The sequence below is a fragment of the Phodopus roborovskii genome, unplaced genomic scaffold (assembly GCF_943737965.1).
Source record: "Phodopus roborovskii unplaced genomic scaffold, PHOROB, whole genome shotgun sequence".
Lineage (NCBI taxonomy): Eukaryota > Metazoa > Chordata > Mammalia > Rodentia > Cricetidae > Phodopus > Phodopus roborovskii.
In genome coordinates, this window is record NW_026126423.1 from 1,147,944 (window position 1) to 1,165,069 (window position 17,126).

At 38.2% G+C, this 17,126-nt stretch overlaps 1 protein-coding gene across 2 annotated transcripts in view; it reads right to left on the bottom strand.

Moving 5' to 3' along the window:
• The window catches only part of Ppp3ca (protein phosphatase 3 catalytic subunit alpha), a 287,711-nt gene that overhangs the window by 60,275 nt on the left and 210,310 nt on the right, over positions 1–17,126 (bottom strand). For both annotated transcript variants that reach the window (XM_051185440.1, XM_051185441.1), the window contains exons 3-6: positions 14,619–14,743; positions 6,919–7,030; positions 5,254–5,399; positions 1,245–1,384 (exon numbers count right to left, since the gene is read on the bottom strand). In XM_051185440.1, coding sequence (XP_051041397.1) covers positions 1,245–1,384; positions 5,254–5,399; positions 6,919–7,030; positions 14,619–14,743 — 523 coding nt within the window. The remainder of the gene's footprint in view (positions 1–1,244; positions 1,385–5,253; positions 5,400–6,918; positions 7,031–14,618; positions 14,744–17,126) is intronic.

Here is a 17,126-nt window from a genome sequence, read left to right on the forward strand (position 1 = left end):
CCTATATATAATCAGGGAATTTAACACCAGATTTGAAAGATCTAACATTTGCCTTTAATTTACTTCAAATGCACCTTTTCTATCTTCATAGAATGCTGCACCTAAGTTAAGTGATTATCAAAAGGAAGCTTTTCAGAATTATAGAACATTCTACCCACACACACTCATCAACCTCGGTGCATCTTCCAAAGCACAAGATAATCTATAACCTGACATTTCCATTCCAAATAAGCCTCACTATTGACACAGAAAACAAAAACCACTCCCAGAAAGATGGTTTATGGAAAATATGACTTTATATTAAAAACAAATTCTCCAATCATACTAACAAATGCAAACCTTTTCATCCCTAACAAATTTAATGTATAGAACAAAATGTTCTACTACTGAATAAGAAATTTACACATAGAATGCTATCAGCTTACTGTAGATATGGGAGGTGTGTGAATAGATTTGTTTTACAGAGTTCTTTGGACCAAACCATTCAGTGGAAATGAACATTATTTCCAGGGAACACCAGGCTTATTTATTTATTTATTTTTAAGTTGAAAGAGAGAATAAAACAAAACCCAGGATGTTCTAGAATTTAAAATTCTCTATTTTGTTTTTGTACTCTATTTCCTGTTTAAGAACATTCACACCATGACATCACACAGGAGGGCACCACATCGACTTTAGGAGTGTCATCTGCAGCAGCAAAAAATGAGGTGCTTCAGGCACACAGAACTCCAAACGTGCTGTAGAGTCCTTTCTGAAGTGACTGGACAGCCACGTCCCGTTTGCAAATGTAAAGTGCATTATTAAGACATTTTCAGCATGGTTTGCAGAGGTGTCAAATGTGCATCTACTGGAGACACTCTACAACTGCTGGATCCTGGCCACCCAGGAAGCTGGAAACAATTCAAATTGAGTATGATTTAATCAGCCAATGAGATGTTTGTTGGTTTGCTGGTTTGGGTTGTAAGAACTGGTGGAAACATGTGTCATTTATGGATGAAGGAAAGCAAGGCTAGTGATGGAATTCTCCCACAGCTCATGCAGTAGAGACAATTTTTAGTACATTTTATCATTAGCAGCCATCTCCTCTCCTAGCAATGCTCTTTCATTCCTTTCCTATTCTACACATAATTTATATTTACATGTATTTATATGCAGGCATACATTCTTGATAACTATATTCACTTAACCTTCATAAACGCCAATATGGCAAGCCATGTTCCAGCCTGTGAGGGCCAGGTCCTCACCTGTAGAAGTACGAACACCCCCTGACCGTGTTGTGAGTGAAATGTTCCTGCGTCTTCTCATTTCCAAAGTCCTCCAGGGGGTCTGACCACAGGATGTCACACATGGGCCCATAAGCAGGTGGTTCTTTGAATCGGTCTAACTAAGAAAAATAGAAGACAGAGAACAAAATACTCATCTTTGGACACTTAGAATTCAGAAAGCACAGGAAACCAGCTGTAAGTGGTGATCCTCTGCCCCGCCCTAGCCTCAGATGGGAGAAAAGGCCTCTACCCCTCTTTCAATGCCCACTTCACCCCATTCCTCTCATTTCTCTGGTTTTCCTTTCTTCTTCCTCATGGCGAAATAAACGGGCTTAGTATCTGCCATCATCTCTTCTATCCTTTTAATCCTTACACCCATTGCTTTCACTCATTTCCTTTTAATTCTTCTCTTATTTTCCCCCATCCATGACTATCACGATTTCCATCTACTCGTGGCTTATTTGTAAAGGAGGAGCTTGATTTTGTTCTGTATACCACCCGCAGAGAACTATCCTTTAAAATCTGGATGAGAATCCCCTGTGATTTTTTTTTTTTTTTTAATCTGACAAAGTGATTTTGAGAGTGGGTGGCTTTTACTTTAAGAGAAGCCACTTGCTTTGTGCCACATTGATACTTACTCCTTAGAAGCCACCTATGCTTCTAGCTGGAGGACATGCCATTTTGTAGTTGGTCTTGGTGCAAATAAGAGTATGCTAGCAAAATAACCCCGACTCCCTCAAACTATGTGTACACTCACACTTCTCTGCTTTAGCTCTTCTTCAGGGTCTTCACATGAATTTAGCTTCCCAGGTATAAACTGCTTGGTCATCATCTCCCCCACAAACTTTAAACACTGAGCAACTACCGCTGCAGTCTGCATGACAATCCCAGAAGACATAGTAACATTGCCTCACACAAGAGGACATCAATACACAGAGAAGAATCTGAGGCTTATGTAATGTGCTTTCATTTAATTTTTGAAAATTTATAAAAAATAATGGTGTTGTATGTGTATCTGTGCATTGGTATGAACATATGACTACAGGTGTCTCCTGCGACCAGAAGAGGGCGTCATATCCTCTAGGGCCGGAGTTACAGGTGGTTGTGAGCCACCTGACATGGCGGCGGGGAGCCAAACTCCAGTCCTCTGCCATGGATATCTCTTTATTCCCTTGTTTGATTTTTTTTGAAGAAAAAGTAATAACACAATTACTTTCCAATAGGAAAGAAAGAGCATATTATTCCCTATAATTCTGAAAATATGTCAGTTGCATCTTAATAACAGTGTTCAAAAGGAAGGATTTGAATATATGCCCTATGAAAATGATTATTCATTTTAAAGTTCAGGTTTATCTTTGTGTGTGTGTGTGTGTGTGTGTGTGTGTGTGTGTGTGTGTGTGTGTGAATGACTACATCTTTAATACAATAAATAGCTCAATAGCTATATTCTTTCTTTTTTTCCCCCGCCTAAAACAATAAAAAGGGTATAGAATGAATTTTCACCACTTCTCCCTATTAGCTTGATACACTTTGTATCTTTCATTTAAACCTAAGAACTTCCTGACATCAAGCACAGCACACTTGGATGTCTGTGGTTCCTGGCATTTGTTAGTGGAGCAAGTTTAGCTGTTTGGTACAAGTTCCAGTGCCCCTGCAGTGATCACCTATAGTCACTAGTATACAAGGACGCATGGTCGAGATTTTATTTCATCACTAAACACCGTGGAAAATACAATTTACTAAATTATTATCAACCAAAGGCAGCTCACAGAATTAACTTGTAACTGTTGTTCAGAAATCAAATTTGTGAGGCAGCAATGGAAACATTCAAACTCAAGAGAACTAGAAAAGTGTCAATGACTCAAATGACATCATAGGGTCTTGTGTACCCATCGGTAGCACTTGACTTATGTACATTGAGAACTTCAAGTGAAATTTTACTTGAGCAAGATCTGTAACCCATTGGCATCAAGGTCACTATACAACTCGTTTGAAGCTGGGGTTTACTTATGACACGCCAGGCTCAAATAAATGCCAGACACCATGTACCTTTCTAGGTAAACTCAGCCAAATTCCAACCTTAATAGTTAAAATGCAGCAATTCAGAATAATTTAAGCAACTTATTCTTTCTAAAATGACTGGCAAGAACAGTAAAAGGGGATCAGAATCATATCCATATTCCCTTCTGTGCTCAGAAAAGTGTAAGGCGTTTTCTTAGACCTCTAAAAAAAGACAAGAGAGGAGTCTGCAACAGTTTTTACATATCACTAATTCCTGCAGGGAAAATGTGGCTTTGATTTTTTAGCTCAAATTACAATGTGGTGTGTTCCACACTTTAACGCACACAAATGTCATGTGTCAGACGAGTACAAGTATATGAGCAGATGATACTAGAAAATGTTTATATTGTGCCATCTTTGGGAGATTTGGGTGCTGAAAATACAATGAGATTTTTCTGATCCTTTCTCACGTCTTTTCTTACATAGTTGCAATTATCAGAATATAAACACAGAGAAATAAAACAATTTCTGTTGTGCAGAACTGCTATGTATTGTTGCACTTTTTATGAAATGTATATAATGCACTTCCTCATTCCACCTCAGTTATCCTTCTGCTGGGGAACAATAGTGATAGTAAACAAGTAAAAGTATGCTTCTAAAGGAATGCCAGTGCTTTTCATGCAGATACCTAATACAGTCAATATAATATAACCTCTGCCTTTGCTAAATGCTGACTTAAATATTTTATACTGGGACAACAACAATAGCAAAGACCATCATAATGAAGACATTATAAACGAGGTCTTCCAAGAAAATTGGGAGCACGAGGGGAGGGGAGAGAGAGTTAGGAGGGAGAGGAAGGGAGAGGTGGGCATGAAGGAGAAAGAATAGAGGAGAGCAAGAAAAGAGATACTATAATAGAGGAGCCATTATGGGTTTAAAGAGAAATCTGGCACTAGGGAAATGTCCAGAGATCTACAAGGATGACCCCAACTAACTAAACAATAGTGGAGAGGCTACCTTAAAAGCCCTTACCCTGTAATGAGATTGATGACTACCTTATATGTCATCCTAGAACCTTCATCCAGTAGCTGATGAAAGTAGAAACAGATGTCCACAGCTAAACATTGATCCAAACTCTTGGAATCCAGTTGCAGAGAGGGAGGAGTGATGAGCAAAGGGGTCAAGACTAGGCTGGAGAAACCCACAGAAACCGGTGACCTGATAAAGGGAGAGCTCATGGACCCCAGTCTGATAGCTGGGAAACCAGCATAGGACTGACCCAGACACCCTGAATGTGGGTGTTAGTTAGGAGGACTAGACAGTCTATGGGGCCTCTGGTAATGGATCAGCATTTATCCCTAGTATACGAATGGACTTTGGGAGCCCATTCCACATAGAAGGATACTCTCTCAGCCTAGACATATGGGGGAGAGCCTAGGCCCTGCTCTAAGGGATAAGACAGACATTGAAGACTCCCCATGGAAAGCCTCACCCTCCCTGGGAAGCAGAAAGGGAATGGGATAGGGGTGGGAGGGGGCAGGGGGAGACAGGGGGTGCAGGAACTGGGATTGGCATGTAAAACAAACTTGTTTCAAATTTAAAGAAAAAATAGAAAAAAAAATTTATAAACATAAAGTTGTGCTATATTCCCTAAAGGCCTAGCAACTTTTCCAATAAAATATATCATGAATATATGATGGGCTCTTTGAAAAAAAAAAAAAGGAAAATGAAGCTGCCAACATGCTTTAGAGATCAAATATGATCTTTTTTACGGACATGTGCCACATGCTAAGACAAACCCCCAGGGTCTAGAAATGTAACTTCCCTTCAAGCTAAAAATCTGATACGAATCATGGAGACGTGAGTGTATTCAGTTATTTTAAATGAAAATGATGCTAGTAGTGACAGAGGCAGGACAAATAATGTCTTCCAGCAACTGCTGAAGGACAGAGAATGAGGAGAAATGGACAGTAATAGAGCTTACTTTTCTGATGTCATCTAGAGTGTTAATCTCTGGAGACAAACCGCCATGTACACACAGAAACTGTTGGTTCATCAGTGCAGCCAGGGGAAGGCAGTCGAAGGCATCCATACAGGCATCATAAACACGTTCTGAATACTTTATTTTACCTTGGAAATAAAGCAAAAAATTTATGCTCATGCCTTTATGACTAGGACCATTTCATTGAAATTGCTTTGTCTTTTTTTAACGTTTTCTTCCCAGGACAATATGAATGTGAACCTTCAAAACAGAATCAATATGCTATTTCCAAGATTCATAGATTAACTTTCATATACAGTATTTTCTATTTCTATTGCTTATCCATATTATTTATTTTTTATAATTTTTGGCTAGTAAATACAAAACTTTGTACATACCTGCATATCTATCTATCATCTGTCTATCTATTCTATCATCTATCATCTCTCTACCTATCTATCATCTATGTATGTATGTATATATGTACACATCTATCTATCTATCTCTATGTATCATCTATCTTCTGTCTATGTACACACATACATTTGAATGGGAGGAAGGTAAGAGAAAGAGGGCCAAGAAGTTGGCTGATTTTGGAAAAAAGCCACAGCCAAGGAATCTTCTGAAGCATTTTCTGCCTCACAGACTTCTGATTTCCCCATATTGACTCACAGCTAATGTTTTTAGGAAAGTCTGTATGCTTCACTGGATAGAAAAACAAATTACAGAGAGAAAAAGAATTAAAGTTTCAGTAAAGAAGGAGGTAAACAGACAGGAAGAAAACAAAATTTATACAAAGCATTTCCTAGCCCAAGTACCTGTGACTAAAGGAAGACCACAACTTTCCTTTGGTCTAATATTCTAGAAGCTGACTTCTATAAGGCTGCAAAACACAGATCTAATATGGCCCCCATTTTCTTTTCTTGACTCAGGTAAAACTAAAAAGTAGAATTTCCAAACACTAGTTGTATACTATGACATACATGAAACTTTAGTTCAGATTAATATATCAATTGATAAAACATAACTAAAAAATACATCCTGGCTTGATCTCATACAGGTCTTGAGTAGGCTATCACAGCCACTGTAAGTTCATGAGTACAGTGGTCATGTCATGTTCAGAAGGTATTGTTTTGTTTTCTATTCCCCCATCTTCTGCCTCTTACAATCTTTCTGTTACTCTTCTGGCATGGGAGCAGAATGGATTCATGAGCTCTGTGCTGACTGAGACATTATGGACAGCCAATGGCCTCTACAGGAGGAGGAGCTAGTTTTAAAGGTGTGGTCCAGGGTGTAGGTTGACTGCATTCTCTCGGATGGCTGCACATCTAGAAGTATATGAGTAATACAAATTGGAAATGGAAGGTGGGAAAATAACCACTAAGTTCTGGGTGTGGGGAGGTGGAGGTGAACTAGGAAGGAGTAAGAGGGAGGGAGGAGAGTAAATGTGATCAAAATACATTGTATGCTATTCTCCAGGAATTATAAACATAATTTAAAGTTAAATTATGTATTTGTAAAACTGCCCATGTTTAGAAAGATGACAAGAAATAATGTCACCTAAATCTTTTGACCTTTATGCAGAGAATAATAATATGTTTTCATTTATCAGTTAAAATGATAATTTAGTATCTATGACATTAAAGGAAAAAGGCTCAGTATACTTACATTCTTGTTTAAATGTGAAATATTCTGTTAGATGTCTACATTCATGATTTCCACGAAGTAAAAACAGTGTTTTGGGGTAAAGAATTTTCAAGGCCCACAAATACAGCACACACTAAGGAAAAAATAAACACAAAATAAGCATCTCCATTTTATTCATGCATTTCATCACTTAACAAGAACTCAGTGTATTATGGCCAACGTTCTCAACCTCAAAGGATGCTGAAAAGCAAACAGAAGACAATCTAAGAAGCCAAACTCACAACTCTCTTGGCATGTGATTAATTTTAATTTTTTAAAAGTTTCCTGTGTGTGTGTGTGTGTGTGTGTGTGTGTATGTGTAAAAGAGTGTGTGGAGGTCAGTGGACAATATACTGAAGTTGGTTCTTTGGTGGACTCTGGTATATCGGTAAGTGCCTTTATCCAAGGAACCATGTTGGCTGGCCCTTTTCTTGACCTTTATGTCATTGCCTTTGTATACAGAGCATAGCTCTACTTCTTCATATAAAAATATAATTAAGTTGAAGGATAGGGAGTCTCAATACATACAGTAGTAAAAATAGGGAATGCATTTTCATTGCTTGTACCTTAAAACACTCAAGCTAGTTAACTGGACACTGTAGACTGTGTGATGGTGATGGCCAGCTACACAAGTATCAGGTTTGGAATCAATCTTCATTGACACAAACTTTACATAGATGCGGCATAAGTGCAACAATCAAATATTAATATCAATATCACCCTCAAGTGGTAGTCATTAAACAACCACACAGCAGAGAGTGATTCTTTGAAAAACAAACATGCTGTTTCCTCTTCATGAAGTTTGTGCTCCCGAAGTGCAGCGAAAGCAGGGATACCACAGAAATAAGGACAGACCAGACTCTGATTACTAAAACACACATGATATTCAAACTTCATTCAGCAGTCTGCCAACATACCATGGGTACAACTGGGTAATCTTAAAGAGAAAACCTGTAGGAAGTATATCTATTGGCTACCTGTGAAGGATGTACAGCTGTAAGCTTCTGTGATAATTTATAAAAGTGTGGAAATAATTCCACCCAGGGATTTTGAGAAAATATTAATTAAGGAGACAAGTGTAGGTTACTGTAATGTTACAACAACATGCCATCTTCAAATATGAAACAGTGATTGAAGTAAACAGAACAATAGTTTGACATTAGTTTATACATATATATATGCGTATATGTTTGTATATGTATGCTGCTTTGATTGCTTTTCTAACTAAAGTTCATGTGATTAGGATATTAGAATATCTGTCTACATTCAAAACAGCTGGACAAAGCAGCCTTACAGACTACAGCCAGGATTTCTGCATCTTCTTAGAATCCCCCATGACAGCGCCCCTTACCAGCAGGAAGTAGTTTGGAAAGAAGGACCCAAATTCCCAAATATTGTCTATAAATGTTTGTTTTCATTTAAATGGACTTGGTTATATAAAATAAATATATATAAAATAAAAAATAACATATACAAAAAAAGATATTAGAATATCTGAAGAGCTGGCCGACTGTCCTCCATAAGTGGTCCTTGAAGCAGCACAACCCTCTCTCTGTGCGTGTAAATCTCCCTGCCAGCTCAGTGATGAGTGAGGTGGCCTAATGATGAGTCTTTGCTAGTAATCCTAGTTTAGGACTACACTTACATGTTTAAATAAAAGCTGCTTGTATTATTCAAAATCGCCTCATATTTCAAAGAAGGAATTAATCATGTGCCATGAATGTCAATAAGATGACTATTATCAATTCAAAATTATGAAGATTGCCCCTTGATGCAGGTGATGTGCGTGTACATACATATGTACCTGCAAGCTGGCAGGTTAAGTCCGAATGCCTAATTTGGAATTGGAATGATTATATATATAGACCCTTTGAATACACACCAACAGGTGCTTAGAAACAGTTCATACTAAAAAGAGCCACAGCGTTACCTGGACTCATGAGTTTGCTTGAAGCAGGACACAGCCTGGCAACCCTGTCTGCATCCTGCATTGTGGGCTTTGTCTTGACTCTAGGTCAGAACCCTGCTTAACTCTACACATTGACACGCTAATTGCTTCCATCTGTGTAAAGCCAGTGCTACAGTGCTACCTACCTCCCCTATCCCAATTGCCTTGATGGAGGAAGGTAAAATGGTGACAGTAATTGAGGCATCTTTCTGTCAGGTTTTACCAAGTCCTTGTGTTCCACCGTTGTCTTATACCTGCAGTTACACTAGCTTCTAGGAACACCAGGGTTCTGCAACATACTACCCTTTGATGAGCTCATCTTCAAGGAGAGGCAATCACCACAGGGAAGCTGGATTGTTCTCTCTAGCAACAAAGCAAGGACTCTTGCAGAACAAGCAACAGAACACTTGCAGAGCCAGATCTGATATGGTCAGACCTCATGCACAACAGGAACTGCTTGCCACTGCATACCACCTGCGCCTAAGTCAATATTCCCTCTACTTAAACTTGAAACTCCTGTGAATACTCTGAAGGATGACTTGGGGTCATTGAATCCATTTTTTTCCTATCCCCAGTCAGCTGTGTTGGCTAAAAGTCTGATTTCTGCTTTTGCCCCTGCTCTCAGTAAATGGACAACCATGCTAGGTGTCTGTTCGGACTCCGGGGCTTTTGCCTTAGAGTCTAAAACACATGCACCACTGAAATTCCTATCTGGATGTGTTTCATTTCAACTCAGTGAGAACGAATAAGATCTAGCTAGTACAGACTTTTTTTTTTTTTAAAGTTTTTGACTATTACCACATAACAAGTACTAGATGCAGATGTCACATACAACTCTGCAAAAATTTACATATATTCACCCATGAAACCACTCATGGATCCAGAATCTATACATGCTACCTCCTCATCATTAACTTTTTGAAAAATTTAACAAACAGTCTGACCTCTTTAGATTCATTTTTTTCCTGTAACAATTTATATTAAAATAAAGCAAGTGTCTCTCCATCTAAAATCTAAACTGCATTTTATAAGCGCATTCAATTACCTACCAGACTAGAGGAATGGTATCTGAAGGCCCACCTTTTCTTTTTGACAGCAGTTAAAGACCTTATTCTGATACAGGCATGCAGGTTTATAATTTTATCTCTCTAGTCTTAATTGCTATAATTATTCCATAACTGAAACCTTAAAGATACTCAGAAATGTTCTATGCTAAATAGTCCTAGTATTTATATGTACACATTTAAAATGACACAATATATAACTCTTTCATGATTGTAAGATATTGAGCACGTGGTAGACATTTGGGGTATATTAGCCCCATCTTTGCAGAAAATAAGGTGGGGAAAAAAAGGGAAAGGAGGGGGACAATAAACAAAAAAGTGAGGAAGAATAAACAAGGAGAGAGAAGAGGAAGGAAAAAGAAAAAAAAAAAAAGGAAGGAAAATAACTCAATTTTCCAAATTCTTGGCTCAAAGTATTCTAAAGTGCGAGTCATATTTTTTCCACATTATTATTATTTCCTTTTCTCCTGTGGTAAGCATAAAATATCTTCCAAACACTAAATAAAACCTCAAACACAGCCAGCACAGAAGAAATGGCATGGTAAATGAAAGGGTAAGGGTGCACTGGAGAGTGGAACCCTGCCAGCTTCACCCTCAACATCTGCTGGGAGAGGGCTGCCAAGCACAGCAAGGTCTTACTGGCAACTGTTTAGTCATATGAGGTTGCACCATTCTGAAAAGTTGAAGATCTTTAACGAAATTATGACCGCAGACTTGTCTTAAAAGTACGGCCTTGTAAAAATGGTCACAACTAAACAAAGCAGGATCAACTGATGTCACTCAGGTGTTAACGTCTATGTTAGTGGGTGACCGGCATGAGTCAGCCCTTCATGGTCTGAGTTTGTTAAGGCAGAGAGAGCACACATTATCTGCACCTTTCTGCATGGTAAGATGCAAATGAGCTGTGCCAATCACGTCATATCATCTTACCATTGTTACTGTTAACTAAATAAGTATCTTCAACTTCTAGTTAGAGTTATTCAATAGAAAAGATTGCACCGATTTCCATGGTAGACACAGCTTTTGCTAACTTATGACTTGTTCCTAATAACACAGCACTAAAAATATGGCTCTCTTCGTTCACTGACAATAACAGTACAATAATTTACTTAGTAATTTACGCATCTAGATGGACAGCCTTCTTTCAAAATTGTATAGAATTCTTAGGAACTGCAAAACAGAATGAGAGGAAGTCAAAATGAGAATCCTGTTTTAGCTACATACCAATCAGCTCCCTAAAATGGTATCCAATCTACCCATGCCTCGAAATGCTTTAATGAAAACTGATGCTTCTCTGTCATGGATGGCTAAGTGCAGGCTGTCACATGACCTTGGAAAGGATCCAAGGTCTTGTAATATGGAACAGGACTTCTCAAAGACATCATTCATCTGCTCTGCCTAGTGCACCACGAAGTGGCAGTCAAATATCAATGCACTGTCAGGACCGCCAGCTACCAAGACCAGTGGCCCTGTTTTGTCACCTCTGTCACATGTTCTACTGCTTGCTTTATTTTCAGGCGGCAGCATGGAATGCTGCCTGGCTTGCTGTGGCTCAATTCTGGTCCACAAGTTCACAGCTAATAAACACAACAACTTATCACACTTCAATGTGCTGGAGGCCTGGGCTACGGTCTGGATGCAAGTAGAACAGGAGAGGCCAGATCACAGCAAACTCAAGATGTTGCAGTGCAGAATGCCTGCAAAGAGCCTAATGAAGTGAACACAGGGAAACAGCTGGGCATGGCTCTGTTTGCAGATTCTGGACTCTGCCTAGGGTCTGTAGAGAGACACACCCAGCTGTGCACCTAAATACATGCATGCATGTCATCAAAGAGATTACGTAGGGTAATGCAGTCGTTGGAAGGGGGAAGGTTTGTTGCAAGACAAATTACAGTTGAGAAGAAAATTGCTTCTTTCACCACTACTCAAAAGCTAGCTTGTTTGGGGGCTCATTTTGTGGGGAATGATTTCTAAGCATTGCCAAAAAAAGGGAAAGTTGGGTTACTTAGGGGTAAGGCGGGGAAATGCATGAATGAGCAGTCTGTGCTGTCCATAACACGCTACCACAACCTGCAACTGGAGTCAGTAGAGCTCATTAGAAATAGGATTAGGTCTTCAAAGCTGATTTGTTCTGAAGTAAATACAGGCAGGCATCCCTCTTCATTGAGAGAACAAGCTTAGAAGAACACTCACGGTGTAACCTGGGATCATGGACAAGAATCCAAAACATTGTGAAACCTGCTTGGATAACACCCACCACAAAACTAAGCTCTTATTCTAGGAGCTGAGGAGTCAACAATCTCATACACACAGAGAATATTTTATATCTGATGACTTAAACCTCACCAGACAGGAGCATGTGTACTCATGTGTGCACATATAAGAATGTGCGGGACTGTGTATGAGCCTGTGTATCTATATCTTCAGGCACGCTCAATGAAGAAGTGCTTGGGACAGTGGGAAGAGAACAGCCTTGAAATCCTAAACCCTCTCTCAGCCTTGGGGTCAACATCCTATGAAAGGAAGGTACTTACAGATTCTTTCCAAAACTGAGAGGAATGAATGAGATTACTTATCAGTTGACAACACTTTCAGCATACCAACAGTGTCAGCCTCCTTATTCCACAATAGATACCTTCAAATATTCTTAGTAAGCATATCCCATATACATCAGTGGGTCTCAACCTTCCTAATGCTGTGACACCTTAATACAGTTCCTCATGTACTGGTGACCTCTGACCATAGAATTATTTTCATTGTTCCCTCATAACTATAATTTTGCTATTGTTATGAATCATAATATGAATATCTGCAATGCAGATGATCTCAGGCAACCCTTGTGGGAGGGTTGTTTGACCCCCAAAAGGGTTGTGACCCATAGGTTGAGAGCCATTGACATATATGCTTCCTCTGTTTTAATATGCTGATCATGTCACAGCCGCTGCAAAGCTATGCACAGGTCACAATTAGATATAAATGGATCATACTACAGATGAATGTTTTGTCATTTTTTGGTGTGTGCAGAAAGTTCATGGGTATATATTTTCATTTTAACTGAGTGCCAGTTTTGAAGGTGGAGTTTTTGACAAATGCATCTCAGAATGTTTTAATGTACTGTGAGAGCTACATTCAACACAGCACATAATTTAGTTGGATATGTTGATCTTTGTATGAATTTTGAATTTCAAAATTAACAGAATAGACAAAATATTGCAACTCTCTTACTTAAAATATCAAGAATGATTATAGATCTTTTCAAAGAAAAACATCTTCCTAGGACCAAATCAGTGATGTCTTATTTTCAAGCTTTTTAAAAATGGAGCTCTAAAACCTACAATTAGGAGATATTTAGAATATTTCAAATGGCCTGAGGCTGTCCTTTTTTGTAGGAAGAACAAATAGAATTAGGGGTGTGTTCCAGTGTTAGGATGCTTGCCTACCCCCCCTCCACACACACACACCCAGAGTGACAACAAAACTAATCCCAGGACAGCCACCCGTTACAGGGTTTGGTTCTCTTTAGATTTTGTCTAATCCTATTTCCTTCTCTAGACTTAGATTTCTAGAGAGCAAGGAAATACTTGATATTTCTTCATAGTTAGAACCATAGTACATGTGTACCTGTTTATCTGTGAAGAAATACTAAAACATGTTTCTGTCAATTTAAAAATTATTATATATACATATAAATGTACATTGACTCATGTGGATATACATGCACATATTTGTATATACACATACATACACACACACATATATATATATATATATATATATATAGAGAGAGAGAGAGAGAGAGAGAGAGACAGAGATCTTAAATTGTAGGTAACTAAATATTCCAAATATTCAATTGGTATGTTTGAGGTTGACACATTGTATTAATATTAAATATCTCTTTTAGTAAATCTAATTTTAAAGTATTTTAAAACACTTTTTCATATGAAGATTGTGAATAAATAGTGTGAGGCATCAGTAATGTTGACTTAACGCATAAAAAAATAGGCTCATTTTATATTCATTCTTTTCCTAAGAGCACATATTGACTATATCTATGAACTCTAGCTTCAAAACTTCCTCTTTTGGAAATCATGCTCTTCCAATATAACTGTTGGGCCCTTCCGGAGATAACATATTAGGAGACAGAAAGAACAAACATGAGAAGAACATGTTTTTCTTAGGAGTAATTTCTACGCACCTAAAGCAGATGAAGATGGAATTCTGGGAAGAGCCTCTACTCAATGGTCTCTTGTGCTTTGACTAATGACTTTGAGAAATTTCTTAGTTAGCTAACAGGTGCCATAATCTAGCAGTTGCCAGTGTCCTTACACAGGCACAAAAGCACTCTGTACTTGATTCTGAAAGTGACTTATTGTCTCACAATTATAAGCCAAAGATATGCCAACTCTAGTCCACTTATGCTATCAACTTTAATTAGTTCTTTCAACATGAGACAAAAATCATTCACTGTATTCACCAATTTTCAAAAACAAAACACACAATAGACAAAATCTTATAATTTCTTTGACATTCCTCTGCATAAAAAAAAAGAATACAGGGGACATTTATCTCATTAAGTGTATTAAAGTTGATTGTTACAAATTCTGGATTTCTGCAAGGTGTTTATTTCTCTACCTTACATAACAGGCTGAAAGGAAGCCATGTGTACTTACTTCGATACTGAAGTACCCTCTGTCAACATAGTCCCCTAAGAAGAGGTAGCGAGTGTTGGCAGGAGATCCTCCCACTTCAAAGAGCTTCATCAAATCAAAGAATTGTCCATGGATGTCCCCACAAACTGAAAAATAAAATAAAATTTATTACAATATTAGTTTATGTGGCTGAGTCATATAATAAAATTTGCATAGCAGGAGAAATGAGACAGAAAAGCCAAGTCCTTTGCTGAAGATGCCAACGTTCCTTAGTGGCACATCTTGCTCTATAGTTAAGGTTTCCTAACTCACAAATTAACTTGGAAAATGGTGTTCACGAGAACAGCTGTTGTCATGCAGTTAGCAATACTGCATCAGATCCTGTTAAGAAATTGAATTTTCCCAAGTCCCTTCTAACATTGTCATGGGATAGGAATTCACTCTACACATAAGAAAGGAGGGAAAGATAATGTAAGTGTTCTGGCATAATCTATGTATACCAGAGGTGAGAATCTATACCCACGATGCATAACTGCTTTGTAAAGAAAAAGAATGTTGATGTGTATAGGAAATACTGTTTTTCTAGGTCTAACATGCAACTGACAAATTTAAATTCTAAAAATGTTTTTGTAAGATATATTATCAATTGTCAAACCATTTTCGTAAAGGCTAGCTGAGGAATTGAATAAAATCACTAGGAGCTGGTATTTCTTAAACTTCTCACTTTTGTAAGCTAAACATTTAGAAAGAATATGGTTTTCTTTTCGCTGGGTATTTATTGCTTCTATAACCAATGAGACCCTCAAAAATGAACACCATAGCCTCTGCTATATGGGGAGTATGGTGTATATAAGTGACACGGTTTGACGAGGTCACTGCCCACAATGAATGACAGGAGCTTAAAAATCATATTTACTTGATTAAAAAACTTCTTTTCAAAACTCATAGGTTTTTTACACGATGCATAAATTATTAATCATTTTGAAGCATGTTATGCTTAAATAATGGACACCATGCTGATGTTTTTCCATAGAATGACAGTATCTTAACACACTGGGTGCTATGATCACAGGCAAGTCACTGAGCCATGCTGAAGCTCATTATTCAGCAGGCATAGCCCTACAGATAGACACCTACAGAATCCACTGACGGAGCAACTGTAAAACAAGGAATGAAGTTTAAATGATTTGTAAAATGTTATTTTGCACCATGGAATAAATCATGGCTTTGAAACAGATTTAGTTTTAGATGTCTGAGCTTCAAAATCTTGGTCTACTAAAACGATGTAAAGAATAGGGAACCTGGAGTGTTTGGGCACACCTTTCCCGGTTCCAGTCGGAGCCCCTTCCCTCCCTTTAGCTGGAGACACTGTACAATGATCGGAAACATACTCTTTGCTTCTGGAAGTAACATCTCATCGATTTATGAGCAAGGATTCTTTTATTCTTGTGGTTGAGTATTTCACATAGGGCCTTCATGCTGAAGGACTGAGGAATGTGAGCTAAGACCGAGCGCATCATGTTCGTCTTGGGATAACATGAAGATCTCAACCAAGAGTAAAGAAAGAAAGAGCAGGAAGTAGTTTGGAAAGAACGACGCCCAAATTCCCAAATATTGTCTATGCTTGTTTTCATTTAAATGGACTTGGTTATATAAAATATATATATATATATATATATATGTATATATATATATATATATATATATATATATGAAAGAAAGAAAGAAAGAAAGAAAGAAAGAAAGAAAGAAAGAAAGAAAGAAAGAAAAAGCAGTCAGTGTTTTGGCTCACACATTGCCAGGCAAAGGAAGATGGCTCTAGGGGAGACAGGCTGCCACATATCCATGGGAAGCCACATAAACAGCTCTGGAAACTTCTTCCATTAAAGAAGCAAGGTTTTAAGCCATAGGCTGCCTGGGCAACTCAGTGGCATTCTGCCTACTAACAAAACAGGAAAAGGACAGCAGGGGGCTATAGCAATTGGCTTATCTTCTATTACCATTTTTAAAAGGCAAGACTGAAACTTGCTAGCTAAGAAAGAGTAAGCACTCCACTGATTTACATTACAGTGTAGCTGGTATGATTACTTACACAAACACTGACTTCTCTCAAGTTGCAGGGATTTTAATACCTGTTACATATGTTTCAAACCAAAATTCATAAAGAAAAAAGTGTGTATCTAGAAAACATGTGCTCACATGTCCTTCATTACACCTGCAAGGTGAAGGAAGTTAACCCAGTGCCAATGCTTGTGATGCTAACAGCTCTGGTCTGCCTGACCACTGCTTCTCTTTGTATGGTGGGTCCCTATTAGGGCATGAGGGTTGGTTACTGGAAAAGATTCTGAGAAAACACGACGCCGTGTGACTGGGTAAGATGAGCTCCAAACATTATTTTATGGTAGCAGCAAATTTAATCATCACATTATGGGCTGTTATTAAACTATCCCCAAGTCATAACAGTTCCACGAGAACCACAAAAGGAAACATGGAGCCACATGCACTGGCATGAGCCCCTGTCCTACCAGT